The sequence below is a fragment of the Typopeltis vanoorti genome, chromosome 10, assembly GCF_054136105.1.
Source record: "Typopeltis vanoorti isolate ZY-2024b chromosome 10, IOZ_Tvanoo_1.0, whole genome shotgun sequence".
NCBI lineage: Eukaryota > Metazoa > Arthropoda > Arachnida > Uropygi > Thelyphonidae > Typopeltis > Typopeltis vanoorti.
The window spans coordinates 52503388-52520289 of record NC_143558.1 but is presented as its reverse complement, the minus strand read 5'-3'; the positions used below and the strand labels follow the sequence as shown (position 1 = coordinate 52520289).

Here is a 16902-nt window from a genome sequence, read left to right as displayed (position 1 = left end):
AGTAGCAGAAGAGCTGCTTACCTTTATCTTTCAAGATAATTCCATGCTTTTCATGGTATGGCTGATTCTAGTTTGTTTGAGACTCATTCCAACAAATTAACCTCTTTCTTTCATCCTGGTTACTGGATCCTATGTCAAACCTCTCATTCCAATCTTATCACTCTCATTTCCTTTCACTCATCCACTCTTTCATGCTGTCCTGTTATAGTTCACTCTCATCTTGCTTATGCTTCATGCTTTCTTCCTCTTCCATGCATACTCACTTTATCTATCATCTGTACTCTCTCTCTCTCTCATTTATTTATCATTTCTTCAAATGCCTATTAAATATTTAAAATGCTTCCACTTTTCTCTTAAACCATTCCAGTTTTCACTTAAATAAATAAATACTACTTAAATATCATATATACTGCAGTGCACACATTTCACTTCATGCAGCTTAGCTATTATACTTTTCATCACTATAACTTCGACCTGGTTGGCTGAGTGGTTAGCATATCCGCTCTCCAGCCAAAAGGCTGTGGGTTCAAATCCTGCCATGGGCATGGATGTCTGTGATTGTCTGTGGAAAAACTAGTAGTGTGGTCGGCAGTAGATGGTGTTGGTGGAGTGGAGGTGGATCGAGTGATGGAGAAAGAGTTGTAGAGAAAGTACTCTCCCTCGATGAGTTTTTAGACTCCCTGGAGGTGTCAAATAATAATAATAATAATAATAATAATAATAATAATAATAATAAATAATATAACTCTCATCCTTAATCCATTATTATCATCACCTGGAAAACAATAACCACTTTTCTAACTATGCGGTTATACTTCCTCCATAGCAATTTCCTATGATCCCTTTCAACGTTCTTTTTTTTTTTACCTGCCATATCATCTGATCCCAGAACTCCCATCACCAACTCAAATGGATGCATACTTTGACAGCAAATCTTCTTCATTTTTTCACATTATACCACCAAGAAAATACATCTTATGAACTATTTCATTTACCACACCGCTGATAATAATCGCCATTCCTCAGTTGCATCATATAACATTCTTTACTGTACCAATGCCTTATAAGGTATCATTGCTATAATTGTTACTTTTCAAAAATACTGTTTATAAATCTCATCAGATGCCTTGAAGATGCTTGGAAAAGTTCCATGATTCTATAGAGCAGTTTCAAGATAATTTAACCCACAGCCCACCCAAAGTATTAGGCAGTAATGCATGATAGCTTTATAAGCTTTCCACAAGTCGGATGTGCATTAAAAAGTCAAAAAATAAATCAAACATTTTAAAACAATATAAACTAACCAATTTTAACCAATTCACAGTGGAAAATATGTTACTAATATGTAGCAAATGCTTTCTACCTACTTGAAATTCTTCTAGTCGTGCTCTCTTGCTAAAAAGATCAGTCTGAGGAATAAAATAAGACTGAACAAGAGGCTCTATTTCAGCTAGCCAGTTAGAACATTTTGAAAACTGTTCTTCATACTCATTCCATTTGACTAATCCAACATCCAAAGATGTTTTTATCTCTCCAACTTTATGCTTCATTTTTTCATATTCTTCTTGTAATTTAGCTAGTTCATCATCTATCATTATCTGTTCATCTTCATCATCTACTTTAGCTTTAGCAATTTCACCATATCTTGTGGACTGTCGAAGTTTATCTAATCCCTCTTCTAATTCTGATTGCAAAACCTAAAAATAGATTAAAATTGTTTAATTTTAATAAATTTCATATTTCATTTCATCAAAAATAAAGGACTTTCAAAACTCGTTAAACAAAACATTTTTTTCTTTTGCAAAAAAATAAAATAAAATAAAATAAAATAAATAAATAAATATATATAAATATATATCTTCTTCTTCTTCTCTCTTCCATCATCTATGTGGATGATGATGATGATGAGGCTGAATGAACTCTTTCCACTTCTGTCTGTCCCAGGAGAGTCCGAACAATTCTGTCCAGTTTGGTGCCGCTTGTTGTGATTTGGTTTTCAGGTCCTCTTTTATTTTGTCTATCCATCTAATTCTGGGATGTCCTTTGGATCTTTTACCTTCCATCATTGTATTCAGGGCTTTAGATGGTAGTCTTTCTGTTCCCATTCTGGTCACATGGCCAAACCATCGCAGTCTTCTTTCTTGGATTTTGTCTATTATTGTTATTTCTTGTTTTAGTCGTTTCCTTATGTCTTTATTTCTTAGTCAATCCAGCAGAAATACTCCAAGTAATCTTCTTAGCCAACCCATTTCAGTAACTAATAATTTTTCTCTTCAGCCTTTTTGAGATTCCAGCATTCACTTCCATAGAGGAGTATTGGGAGGACCACTGTTTCATAGATTCTTACTTTTGTTACTTGTTTGATGTCTCTTGACTTCCATATTTCATTAAGTCATCCAAAAGTTTGGGATGCTTGACTGATTCATCTGTTTATACCTTTTATAATTTCACCATTGTACTCAATAACTCCTCCAAGGTAGGTGAAGTTTTCTACCTGCTCTAGATTCTTACTATCAATTTCAATTTTCAGATTGGTGCTTCTTTTTCCTATTTGCATAATTTTTGTTTTGTCTATATTTATGTTTAATCCAGATTTTATACACTCCTCCTTTATTTTATCAGAAATTCACTGTAGATTTTCTTCTGTGCTTGCAAGTAATGCAATGTCGTCTGCAAATTTTAAATTAGTCACATTTTCCCCATATATTTTGATTCTGGAGTCTTCATTGTTTAAGGCCTTATTGGTTGCTTCTTCCAGTGTAAGATTGAACAGGTCTGGTGACAGATTACATCCCTGTCTTACTCTGCTCTCTGTGTGGAACCAGTTGGTTAAGGTGTCCTCCATTTGTACTGCACTTTCAGATTTCTCATATAGATTCTTTATTCTTATGGTTTTGTTGAGAATTCAAAATTCTTCCATAGTTTTCCATAGTTCTCTTCTATGGATTGAATCAAATGCCTGATGAAAGTCTATGAAATTTATGTAGCAACTTAGGTTGTACTCTAGTGTCTTTTCTATTAGCTGTCATAAGGTGAATAGTTGATCAATTGGGCTTCGCCCTGGTCTGAAACCAGCTTGTTCTTCTCTTAGTGCCAGTTCTATATATGGCTTAATTTGTTTTTGGAGTACTTTGTAAAAATCTTACTTGGAATACTGAGAAGGCTAATGCCTCTGTTTTATTCCTTTTTTGTATATAGGAGTTATGACTGATTTGGTCCAATCAGTAGGCACTGCTTTGTTTTGGTAGATCCTTTCAAATAATGTTTTTAATGCAAAAGTTGTTCCTTTCCTGCTTTTAAAAATTCTGCATGTATTTGATCAATGCCAGGTGCTTTCCTAGTTTTGAGTTTTTCTATGCTGTATACTATTATTTCTTTGGTAAAGATATTTGTTTCCTCTTCCATTTCAGTGGCTGGAATTGTAATATCCTGGGAGCTGTTTTTATTATATAAATCTCTGAAGTATTCTTCCCATCTGGCCATTCTTTTTGTTTTACTTTCAATTAGTCGTTCCTCTTTGTTTTTGATCATTAGAATTTTTGTTGTCCGTGTCTTACTAATTTGGTCTATTTGTTCATATAATCCATGAAGGTTATTTTCTTTTGATAACTTTTCTGCCATTTTGCATTTTTCTTTTAACCAGTTATTCTTGTCTCTCTTAACTAGTTTTCTAATTTCTCTGGTTAATCTATTATATTCATTTCTGTTATAGTTTTGTTTTAGTTTCATGCTTTTCCTTTGATCGCTTAACCTTTTTACTTCATTCAAGATCCAATCCTTTTTACTTTCGGTTTCTGTGTAACCTATTGTTTTTTTCTGCCAAATTTAATATTATTTCCTTTAATTTACACCAATGTTCTTCGATGTTTATATTCTGTTTTGGTAGTTCCTTCAGGTTTTTATCTAGTTCTAGTTGATATTTTCTTAGAATATTGTTGTCTTGTAGTTTTTTTACATTCAGTCTCCTTTTGACTCTAAAAGTGTTTCCTTATTATATATATATGTATATATATATCATTATTATTATGATTATTATTAACACTAGCTCCATGGAGTCAAAAGACTCATCACAGGAGATATACACTGCTACACAAAACCTATCAAACCATACTTTAAACTCATCAATGTATCTACATTCATCAATAATGTCAGGCAATGCATTTCACTCACCAACCACGATGCAAAGAATCTGCTCCTTATGCCCCTATTCACACTCTCCTTATACAGCCTGCAGGGATGTCCCCTTCTCCGATTGTATTAAAATTTTCTTCAACATTAACTGCACAACCAGCCACATGGATCAAATATATATGCTTGCTATAGCTGATAGTACAATATGGGAAAACTATTTTTTTGAAATGCTCAAAATACTTATAGTAGGCTTAGCATTCTTCAGTCCTCTGAGAGCTATTGCTGTACTTTCTTTTGGGATAGAAGGTTAAGTAAAATCACATCTAAAATGATATAATAAGTAGTTGGCAGTAAATTCGTAGTAAATGGATTGATAACAGCAATATTCTCTGTGACTGTCAGCATGGGTTTGATAAAGGAAGATCATTGCACCTGATAGGGGAAAGTGATCATGTAGTCTTAACTTGGACGGTAGAAAAAGATGTGGAAATTCCAGTTAAGAAGGGGTATTTGTGGAACTACAAGGCAGGTGATTATGATATGCACAGGAGACAGCTTGAAGCAGTAGCATGGCATAAAGATTAAAGTCTGATGTGTTGAAGGATCGAATAAGTGACTTCCAAATATCACATAAAATCATTCCTTGGTTTCTGTTGAGAGTCCCTTGTGAGATGGATCACCATCCTAGTCTCTTTGATGTTGCAGGCACTGAAGTTGTCTTCTATGTAAGGCATGGAGCTCTTGTCCCATTCAATATTTTGGTGAGTGTGGGAAAAATGGAATGCCAGGCCTTAGCTGCCTTCTCTGTTGTTATTAATGGCACAAGCATCTCTGTAGCACAATTGGAAGGATGACGGTATGTTGGGTCCTTCGATTAGAAAAGGCCTAAGTTCGATACTCGTCATGATGGGAGGAATATTTATATGGACTATTTCAATTGAAGGTGAGTTAGCCAATCTCACACGGAGGTAGAAGGGTTTATTCCTCCTGGAAACTCGGGTTTTTCATCCTGCATACACACAAATCGGCCCTTCAGAACACACGCAATTTACAGATAAAAAAATACTAGCTGTGGTGGTGGTTGTGGGCAGTAGATGGCATTGATGTAGGTGATTGGTAGTAGAGGTTCTGTGTAGTAGTGGAGATGGAGAGTTGCACAGTGGATGTCCTCCCGCGATGAGTTTTCGGACTCCTTGGAGGTGTCATCAATAATAATGATAATAATAATAAAGATCCACAAGGAAGAATGTGCTCAGTACATGTGTGTGTGTGTGGGGGGGGGGGAATAGTCAAAGGGGTATCTGGAAGAAGCAGACTCCATACCCAAGGTCAGAAGGGTGAATTGGGTAGGAATTAGGTGGGTGAGTAGTATCACTGAGCATTAATTACAAACAAAGAAAATGTTGTGAAGGGAATAAAAGGAGAAATGTGACTAGCTAAGTCATTAATAGTACAAGGATCAGGCAAGAAAGGAAGGCAAAATCATATTATGAAAAGAAATCAGCTGAACAGGCAAAAGGAAATCCCAAAGAGTTTTTTCACTATGTGGCAAGTAGAAGGAAAAATGACCATGAAAGGATAACTTGAAGTGTTTAACTCCAATATGCTCCAATATTGGAGACATCAATAACAACAGAGAAGACAGCTAAGGCCTGGCATTTCATTTTTCCTACACTCACCAAAATATTGAATGGGACAAGAGCTCCATACCTTACATAGAAGACACCTTCAGTGCCTGCAACATCAAAGAGACTAGGATGGTGATCCATCTCACAAGGAACTCTCAACAGAAACCAAGGACAGGAGCATGCCAGTAGTGTCTGGCGCCTGTGTGCAAAACTTTAGTTGGCGCCCCTATCCCTACCCTCCAATAAAAAATCACTTTAAAAAAACGTTTTTTTTAAGTACTTCCTCCTTTTTGGCACCTTTACCATCCTGGTGCCTGTGTGCATATGTGTGCATCGCACACATATGGCCGGCGTGCCCCTCATCAAGGAATGATTTTATGTGATATTTCGAAGTCACTTATTAGATCCTTCAACACATCGGACTTTAATTTTTCTGCAAGTTATCGCGCACACCTGCTTAAAAATGACTGACCCATGCCAGTTTTCATTCTCCATGTGTTTCTGTTTTTACTTGTATTTTTAGTGTAACAGTTCCTACACACTTGGTTTTTAGTTATGTAATAATTCATATTTACTGCTTATTGCATATTTGTTTGTTCTTCCTAACCGAGATGAAGTCACTAGCATAGGTTTAATTAAATAACTGTTACAACCTATAAACCCAGTGTTAGTTATTTTGTTATATTGTTTTTTGATAAAAAAAAATCAACATACTCATCATAATCTACTAAATTTTTATACTAGCCTGACAACTGAGTTGAATAAATGGAATGACTATATGATGATATTGATAGATTTCAAGGCATTTGACTGGATACCACATGGAATTCTGTTATGCAAAGTGCAGCAAACAGAGATGGATATGCTATGCACATGGCTGATGGATAGATATCAAAAGGTGGTATGTAGAGGAGCAGTATCCAGAAAAAGGCAGGGGACTAATGGTGTGCCACAATGTTCTGTGCTTGAACCATTGCTGTTTAATTTGTACATAAATGATATAGGAAATAATTTGAAGGAAGATATTCAGTTGTTTGCTGATGATGCAAAGTTGAGTAGGGTAATAGTTAATCAAGATGATGTAGAGAGCTTGCAGGATGACATAAATAGGCTGACTGTAGGGGCAAAACATAATGGATGTCAATTTAATGTTGAAAAATGTAAAGTTATGGATTTTGGGATAAAAAGTTTACAAGCTGTGCATTACATTGAGAGAACTGTACTCCAGGAAATTGATGAAGCCAAGGATTTCTGGGTTACAGTGAATAGAGAGATGAAGTTTAGAAAGCATGTTGCTAAAGCAGCCAGAATAGCTCACAGAATTACTTTCTTATTGAAGAATGCACTAACAAACAGCAATAAATGAGTTTTCATTGCTTCTTATAAAGCTTTGATACAATCACATCCAGATTACTGTACTCAGGTCTGGTTACCTGAGTTTCTTGGGGATGAGGAAGTGGTGGAGAGGATCTAAAGGCAAGTGACCAAGATGGTGAGTGTCTGTGGAATGCTCCCTGTGAAAAGAGATTGAGAGTTTATGGATTGCAAAAGTTAGTTGATAGGCAAAAAGTAGGATATGATAGAAACATTTAAGACATTTATAGAATTGACTTAAAGACTTCTATAGAACTGATGCAGGGGAAATATTTCAACACATGACTAGAGGGAGAAGAACAAGAGGTCATCCCTGGAAGTTGGCTAAGAGTATGGTTAGCAAGGGCATGAGAACTAGATTTTTCACTTGGACTGAAGAATGAATGGAATGGGTTGCCTAAGTCAGCTGTGAGTGCTTTGTCTGTTAATGGTTTCGAGAGGTATGATAGATTTTGTGATGATAGTTTGGGTCTCCCACAACGAGTCTTAGGACTCCATTGAGGTGCCTGTGCAATAATAATAATAATAATAATAATAATAATAATAATAATAATAAAGTTTTACCAACTTATGTACTATAACAAAGTGACAAATGTATTGGACAGTTAGGTGTGTATACAGTGGTATACTTAAAGTTGAAAAAGCTTTGGAGAGAGAGACTGCCACACAGCAGGGTGTTAAATAAATTGAAACAGATGGGATTGGATAAGAGACTAGTGAACTGGATCAGTGACTGGGTGTCAGATAGGTATCAAAAAGTTGTATATGGAGTGCAGTATCTCAGAAGAGAAAAGTCTTTAGTGGTGTGCCACAGGGGTCTGTATTGGGGTTATTGTTGTTTCTACTTATATATCAATGATATTGGGACAAGTTTATCTGGTGATACACAACTGTTTGCACATGATGCAAAAGTAGGAAGAACGATGTGGGATCAAGTAGATTTTGTGGCATTCAAAAGACTTGATTAGATTTTATGAATGGGCAGGTAAGTGGAACTATCAGTTCAACGTCAAAAGTATGAGGGTTTTCAAATTTGGTAAGCTGCAATGGGATAAAAAGTATACACTTGGTGTGGAAACTTTGAAGGAGGTAGAGCAGATGAGAGATCTCAGAGTGGTGGTCGACAAGAACCTGAAATTCAGGGATCACATTGAACAAGTTATGAAGTGATCACATGATATAATGACAATGATGCAAAGGACCATGAGGTGAAGAAATAAAGAGATTATGATTCCATTGTATAAGGCCTTCATCAGAAATGATCACCCACTTTTATGGTAATGAGGATATGTTAGAAATATTTTAGAGAAGATTCACAAAGGTAGTAACTAGTTGTTGGAATGTGGAGTATGAAGACAGGTTGAAAGAATGTAACTTGCAAAGCTTTGTGAATAGGAAATGGAGAGACGACATGATTGACACATGAAATTGTCAGAGGTTGTAACCAGGTTAACATGGAAGAAATTTTTTTATAGAATGGAAATGGGGGGGGGGGGTAGAACAGGAGGAAATTCCTGGAAACTGTATAAGGAGGATGTTAACAAAGGAGTGAGAAGAAGGTTCTCTGCATGGAGAGAAGGTGGTGCATGAAATGTATTATCTGAGTGTGCTATGAATGAGTTTGAAGCACAGTTGGATGAGCTTTGTGTGTGTGTGTGATAGTGAACCTCCCACTAAGAGTCTGACGCCATGGAGATCAAATATTAATAATGTAATAATAATAACAACACAGCAGTCTAATGTACCTGGGTGTTTATTGCCTTTGGTGTGAATGCAATGCCTCATATTACAGACAAGTGGGAAAGTCCACATAATATAGAGGAATACATCAGAGACACATATGGGAGATTTGATGTATTCTTCTATATACAGATGTGACTAATCATCTACTTTTTTCTGAAAGTTTAAATAATAACCACTCTATCAGACACCAAGTAAAGTGAGATGCATCCGTATTCTTACACACTGTTGTTATCATGAGGGAAAAAATATTAAAATCTACAGAAATCATATAACGAACCATATTACATCTCAAAAAGAAAATAAAATTAGAACTAAAGATTAGATTACAGAAATTATACTTAACTTTCATCATCGAATAACAGTCTGATATGTTGTACAATATATTACAGGAATAGCATAAACAAATCCATACACATGCATTCAACAGTCCCAAACAATCTCGAGTAGTTGCAAACACAGCACACATATACACAATTATGAGGAGATTATTTGATATAGGAATAGTTTGATCCTCATTTACCAAAATTAAAATATTACACCAGATTTCTTAATTATAAATTCAAGTACAAAATATTATTATTATTACTACCCCAAGACCTCATGGAGTCAAAGACTCATTTGGGAGGTCCTTTTATTACAAACACATCTCATCATATCTTGTGTTAAACACACTCAAACTCCTTGCAGACACCACACTCTCAGGCAAGGCATTCCATTCATTCACAACTCTGCACAAAAAAAACCTGTCTCTCACTCCCCTACTCACACCCTCTTTATAAAGTTTCCAGGAATGACCTCTGTTTCTCTCCTGATCTCCCACTATTCTCCATACAACTTCTCCACAATTGATCCTATAACAACCCCTTACAAACTTGTAGGTCTCTATCATATCTCCCCTCTTCCTCCTTTCCACCAGACTCGGCAAATTACATCTTCTCAATTTTTCCTCATACTCAACATTCCAGAGGTCAGAAACTACCTTAGTCAGTCACCTTTGGACCTTTCCAACATCTCTTCATCCTTCTGAAAACCCGGTGAGCAAATCTGGGCACAATAGTCCATTTGTGGCCTAATCAAAGCCTTATACAGCGGAACAAGAATCTCCCTCCTTCTACACGTCAGTGTCCTCCGCATCATTCCCAGATGCCTTTGTGTTGTCTTCACAATTTTGGCGATGTGTCCACTAAATTTTAGATCCTTATCCACTATCGCCTACAGATCTCTTATTTCCTCTACCTCCAACAATATATTCTCACCAACCATAAATTCTGCATCCATCTTTGTTTTCCAAATTTTAAAACCTTACATTTTGCAACATTGAACTCACATCCCCATTTCTGTACCAATCACTCAATTTATTCAAGTCTTCTTGTAAGGCCACAACATCTTCACTACTCTTTGTGGTTCGTCTCAACTTTGCATCATCTGCAAACAACTGAATATCTCCATCCACATCTGCACCAATATCATTAATATACAAGTTAAACAGTAATGGCCCTAAAACAGACCCTTGAGGCACTCCACTAGTGACTTTCCTTTTCCTGGATATTGCACCCCCATACACAACTTGTTGATACCTATTAGATAGCCAGTCTCCAATCCAATGCACCAATCTAATATCCAACCCCATCTGCTCTAGTTTGACTGTCAACCTATCATGAGGTACTCTATCAAAAGCCTTTGCGAAATCTAAGTATATTACTGTGTATCCTTCTCCTCTGTCCAAGGAAGCAGTCACTTTATTGTAATAAGTAAGTAGATTACTAAAACATGACCTCCCTTTAACAAATACATGCTGTCCATCAAAGATAATACCATTGTTGTCAATCCAACTCTGGATCCTAGTTCTCACAAGCTTCTCCAACATCTATTAACCACAACACCTGACATATAGAGATAGGCCTATAGTTTGATGCTTGAGTTCGATCACCTCCTTTATGAAGTGGCATAATCTTGCCCTCCTTCCATTCCTTAGGAACTTAACCAAGTGCAAGATTTGTATTAAAAAAATATGTCAAGGCAGGTGTCAACTCTCTGGGACATTCCTTCAGAATATGCGGTCATATATTTTCAAGTCCCACAGCCTTATTTACATCTAGTTTACTCAACTCCCCAAACACCTCTTGCTCTCTCACAGTCAGTCTCTCCTCCCCAATCATCAACTGCTCTCAATCTCTCCATGAAGTCACATTCACAAGATTGAAAGATCTTTATGAACTGCTTATTAAGTATCTCCTACACACATTCTGCAACAGCTGTCTTTATACCATTTTCTCCAATCAATGCAAAAGAAAGAATGATTATGGAAGGATTACTTCACATCGAAAGAACTCCCTAGGATTCTTTTTGGCTTCATTAGCTAACTGCTGTTCATACCTCTCTTGAGCTACTCTCACCAACCAAGTTACCCTCCATGCCTGGTCTTTGTAGACCTCATGAAATTGCTTATTTCCACTTCTCTTATGCTGCCTCCACAATGCCCTTTTTCTTTTTATTCATCCATCTCACACCTACCTTATTTAACCTTCTCACCCTTGGAATATATTTAGACATTGCATCTACTAGATAGTTTTTGAAAATATTATGCATTATTTTAATGTACATGGATTGATAAGTTTTAATCAACATATATTTCTGGTTTGTTTTAAAAACATTAACAAGAAAATACTGTGAAGCAAGTGATTTATTTATTTCTTACCTTAATTTTGTTTGTCTTATCTTTTAAAACCTCTCTGTCTCCAGATGGTTGAGCACATTTGCTCAACTTTTCTTTTGAACCATTCAGCCAATGATAGAAGTCTCCACAAGAATCCATGAATTGCTGGATATGATTTGTCTGAGTTTTCTGTTCATCCAAATATTGCTATTGAGAGAGAGAGAGAGAGAGAGAGAAAGGCAAAATTATAATTAATAGCCATATTCATCATCATCATTATCATTATTATTATTATTTCCCAACACCTCATGGAGTCAAAGACTCATCTGGGAGGTCCTTTTATCACACACACACACATCTCATCATACCGTGCCTTAAACACACTCAAAATCCTTGCAGACACCACACTCTCATGCAAGGCATTCCAATCATTCACATCTCTGCATGAAAAAAACCAGCCTCTCACTCCCCTACTCACACCCTCTTTATACAGTTTCCAAGGATGACCTCTGGTTCTCCCACTATTCTCTGTAGAACTTCTCCACCATATTATAACAACTCCTTACCAACTTGTAGGTCTCTATCATATCTCCCCTCTTCCATCTCTCCACCAGACTCTGCAAATTACATATTCTCAATCTTTCCTCATACTCAGCATTCCAGAGGTCAGAAACTACCTTAGTCAGTCATCATTGGACCCTTTCCAACATCTCTTCATCCTTCTGAAAACCCAGTGGCCAAATTTGGGCACAATAGTCCATGTGTGGCCTAATCAAAAGCCTTATACAACAGAACAAGAATTTCCCTACTTCTACACGTCAGTGTCCTCCTCATCATTCCAAGAAGTCTTTGTGTTGTCTTCACAATTTTGGTGATGTTTCCCATAAATTTTAGAGCCTTATCCAAATTGCTTGCCCAATCACTCAATTTATTCAAGTCTTCTTGCAAGCCCACAACATCTTCACTACCCTTTATGGTTCGTCCCACCTTTGCATCATCTGCAAACAACTGAATATCTCCATCCAAATATTCGCCAATATCATTAATATACAAGTTAAATAGTAATGGTCCTAAAACAGACCCCTGAGGCACTCCACTAGTGACATTCCTTTTCCTGGATATCGCACCCCCATACACAACTTGTAGATACCTATCAGATAGCCAGACTCCAATCCAATGCACTAATCTAATATCCAACCCCCATCTGCTCTACTTTGACTGTCAACTTATCATGAGCTACTCTATCAAAAGCCTTTGTGAAATCCAAGTATATTACTGTGTATCCTTCTCCTCTGTCCAAGGAAGCAGTGACTTTATTGTAATAAGTAAGTAGATTACTAAAACATGACCTCCCTTTAGCAAATCCATGCTGTCCATCAAAGATTATACCACTGTTGTCAACCCAACTCTGGATCCTAGTTCTCACAAGCTTCTCCAACAATTTAATCACAACACCTGACACAGAGATAGGCCTATAGTTTGATGCTTGAGTTCGATCACCTCCTTTATGAAGTGGCAAAATCTTGCCCTTCTTCCACTCTTTAGGAACTTGACCAAGTGCAAGACTCATATTAAAAAAATATGTCAAGGCAAGTGTCAACTCTCTGGTCATTCCTACAGAATACGCGATGATATATTATCAAGTCCCACAGCCTTATTTACATCTAGTTTACTCAACTCCCCAAACACCTCTTGCTCACTTACAGTCAGTCTTTCCTCCCAATCATCAACTGCTCTCAATCTCTCCATGAAGTTACATTCACAAGATTGAAAGATCTTTATGAACTGCTCATTAAGCTCCACCACATATTCTGCAACAGCTGTCTTTATACCATTTCATTCAATGTCATCCATCCATAATCATTCTTTCTTTTGCTGGCTACATATCGAAAGAAATCTCTAGGATTCTTTTTGGCTTCATTAGCTAACTGCTGTTCATACCTCTCTTTAGCTACTCTCACTAACCAAGTCACCCTCTTTGCCTGGTCTTTGTAGATCTCATGAAATTGGTTACTTCCACTTCTCTTATGCTGCCTCCACAATACCCTTTTTCTCTGTATTGCATGCTTAATCTCTGTATTCATCCATCTCACACCTACCTTATTTAAACTTCTCACCCTCGGAATACATTTAGACATTGCATCTACTAAATAGTTTTTGAAAATCCCCCAAAGCTGCATTTATCTCTTTTCCAGCTAACTCCTCATTCCATGCTACACCCGAAAGCTGTCTCCTGAGCTCTTCATAATCACCTCCCTTGTAGTTCCACATATACCCTTTTTTCACAGGGGTCCTTGCACTGCTGGCAACCACCCAGATTGGTTGGTGATCTGACACCTCATTTATAATTACATCCTCTGATGAGATCAGATGACCAAATCCAAGACCCTTAATCTTCGTGTGCCTTCTGTTACATACTGTCTGAGGTAGTTATTATTATTATTATTATTACGGGCAACTCCAGGGAGTCATTAGACTCATCGAGGGAGGCCCCAAATCATTTTCATCACAACTATTCGACATTCATACAGTTTCTATCATACCTCGCCTTAAACTCATTCACTGTCACAGCATCCACCACAGACTCAGGGAGCGCATTCCACTCATTCACTACTCTAAAAGTAAAGAACCCAGCTCTAACACCTTTACTAACCACACTTTTGCCCAGTTTCCATGGATGTCCCCTAGTCCTCCCACAACCAGCCCTGTTCTCAAAAATATCTTCTGAATTAATTTTATAGAAACCCTTCAGTAATTTGAATGTCTCAATCATATCTCCCCTCCTCCGCCTATCAACCAATTTTTGCAACCCACAAATCCTCAACCTGTTCTCATACGGTTCATTCCACAGACCTGCTATCATCTTGGTCACTCGCCTCTGGATCCTCTCCACCTCCTCCCCATCAAGAAGAAACCTAGGTGACCAAATCTGAGCACAGTAGTCGAGATGAGGTCTTATCAAGGCTCGATACAGAGGAACAATAACCTGCTTGTCTCTGCTTGTCAACGTATTCTTCAGCAACCAACTGATTTGATGAGCTGATTTGGCCACTTTAGCAATGTGTCCCCTAAATTTCAATTCCTTATCCACCAACACTCCTAAATCTCGTGCCTCATCAATTTCCTGGAGCACGGTTCCACCAATGCAGTAAACTGCCTCCCATCTTTCCACCCCAAAATGCATAACCTTACATTTTGCCACATTAAATTGACATCCATTCTCCCTAACCCAGACCTCCAATCTATCCAAATCATCCTGCAAAATTTTGACGTCATCTGCATTCACTATTGCCCTACCCAACTTCGCATCATCCGCAAACAAATGAACTGTTCCTCTCAGATCCTTTCCTATATCATTTATGAACAAATTAAACAGCAGTGGTCCAAGAACAGATCCTTGTGGTACACCACTAGTCACAGGCCGTCTAGTGGACTCTACTCCTGAGTAAACCACTCTCTGATATCTCTCCGTCAACCACCCTCCTATCCATCTCACCAACCCTATGTCCATTCCCATATGCTGCAATTTACTGATTAGAATTCCATGTGGTATCCTGTCAAAGGCCTTAGCAAGGTCCAGCAGAATCACTGTAAACCCATTACCCTTATCCAGTTCAGCCGTCACTGTGTTATAATACGTGAGCAAGTTACTGAGGCATGACCTACCCTTCACAAAACCATGCTGTCCCCGATACAGTATCCCATTTTCTTCTATCCAATCTTGTATTTTCCTCTTGACTATTTTCTCTAAGACCTTGATAATGATTCCTGTTATGCTGATTGGCCGGTAATTTTCAACAGCAGCCTTGGAACCACCTTTGTGCAGTGGAACTATTTTCCCCTCTTTCCACCCCCTTGGGACTGACCCAGTCCTGAGGCTCAAATTAAACATAATGGTCAAGGGCACTGACAATTCTTTGGCCGCTTCACGTACGACACGAGCTGGTATACCATCCAATCCCACAGATGTATTGACATTGAGGTTCTGTAATAGACTAGTTACCTCTACCTCATTCATCACAATTCCAGTATAAGCTGTTGGTTCCTCCATTTCCGCAAAGCCACCACTTGGATGATATACTCTTGCAAAGTGCTCGCTCAGTAATTCCACAACATCGACTGATTCAGTTACCTCCCTACCCTCAGCATTTTTTAAGATCATTCTACCATGAGCATTTTTCCTTTTACTTGCAACATATTGAAAAAACTGTTTGGGATTCTCTTTAGCCTGCATGGCCAATTTCCTTTCGTAATCTGCTTTTGCTTTTCTTACCACCCTTGTTACCATCCTGGCCTGAGCTTTATACTGTTCATGCACCTGATGGTCACCCTTCTCCTTAAATTCCCTCCACAATTGTTTCTTTTTTTGCAGCTCAAGCTTAATAGTGTTATTCATCCATTTAACCCCTACCTGATTTATTATTCGGACTCTTGGTATACAGTCAACCATTGCCTCCTGCAAACAGTTCTTAACCACCTCCCATGCACCATCAACATCCAGCCCTTGCAGGGCTGGATGTTGATGGTGCATGGTTATCCCTCAAAAACTCAAGAAACTTATTTTCTTTACTTCCAGTTGCTATCTCATCATTACAGTCTATATTGCCATAATTAAAATCACCCATAATGATCACCATTTTTTTATTTGCTTGGTTTATTTGACTATGCATTTGACTATCACCACCATCCACATTACCAGGTCTATAACAATATCCCACCAAGTATTTGATTCTATTCACCTCTATCTCACACCATACTGCCACACTGGCCCTATTTCCCTCTTGCATCTCTACCTTGTATGGACATAACTCTTTCTCTGTCATCAATAGCACCCCCCCCTCCCTTTTTGCCCCTTCTATCCTCACGAAATATATCATACCCTTCCATCTCTATTCCTGTCAGGATGTCATCCTCATCTAACCATGTCTCACTTATTCCGACAATCTTTTGGTGAATAGACGCAATTAGTGCAACCATTACATCTGCCTTGTTTCTTATACTTCTAGCATTGATATACAAACACGACATCTCATTTCTGGATCTACAGCTAGTTCCACTGATACCACTCACTCGATGTGATCTCTCCATGCTGGACTGGGGCCATTTTCCTTTCTGCTTCTTCATTTTAGAACCCTTTTCAATTTCATCTGTTTCCTCTTGATCCCTGGTCATCCCATTTCTTTCCTGCCTACACATGCTCTCACCTCCTCTTGGAGCATCCACCTTTCTCATGCCCCTGAGCCTCCTCGTTTCCCTGCTCCTCTTGCACACCCATTCTCTCATTTTCTATACTCATACCACTCACTTCCCCATTCATTTCCACTTCTTCAATCTGTCCTGTCTTACTCTCCTGCTCCTCCACATCACTCC

General features: G+C 37.9%; 1 protein-coding gene across 1 annotated transcript in view; it reads right to left on the bottom strand.

Moving 5' to 3' along the window:
- LOC150102416 (muscle-specific protein 300 kDa-like) overlaps positions 1-16902 on the bottom strand; it is a 1203500-nt gene that overhangs the window by 454566 nt on the left and 732032 nt on the right. Inside the window, exons 48-49 of the mRNA XM_090399574.1 lie at positions 11575-11739; positions 1368-1697 (exon numbers count right to left, since the gene is read on the bottom strand). Of these exons, the coding sequence (XP_090255700.1) occupies positions 1368-1697; positions 11575-11739 (495 nt within the window). The remainder of the gene's footprint in view (positions 1-1367; positions 1698-11574; positions 11740-16902) is intronic.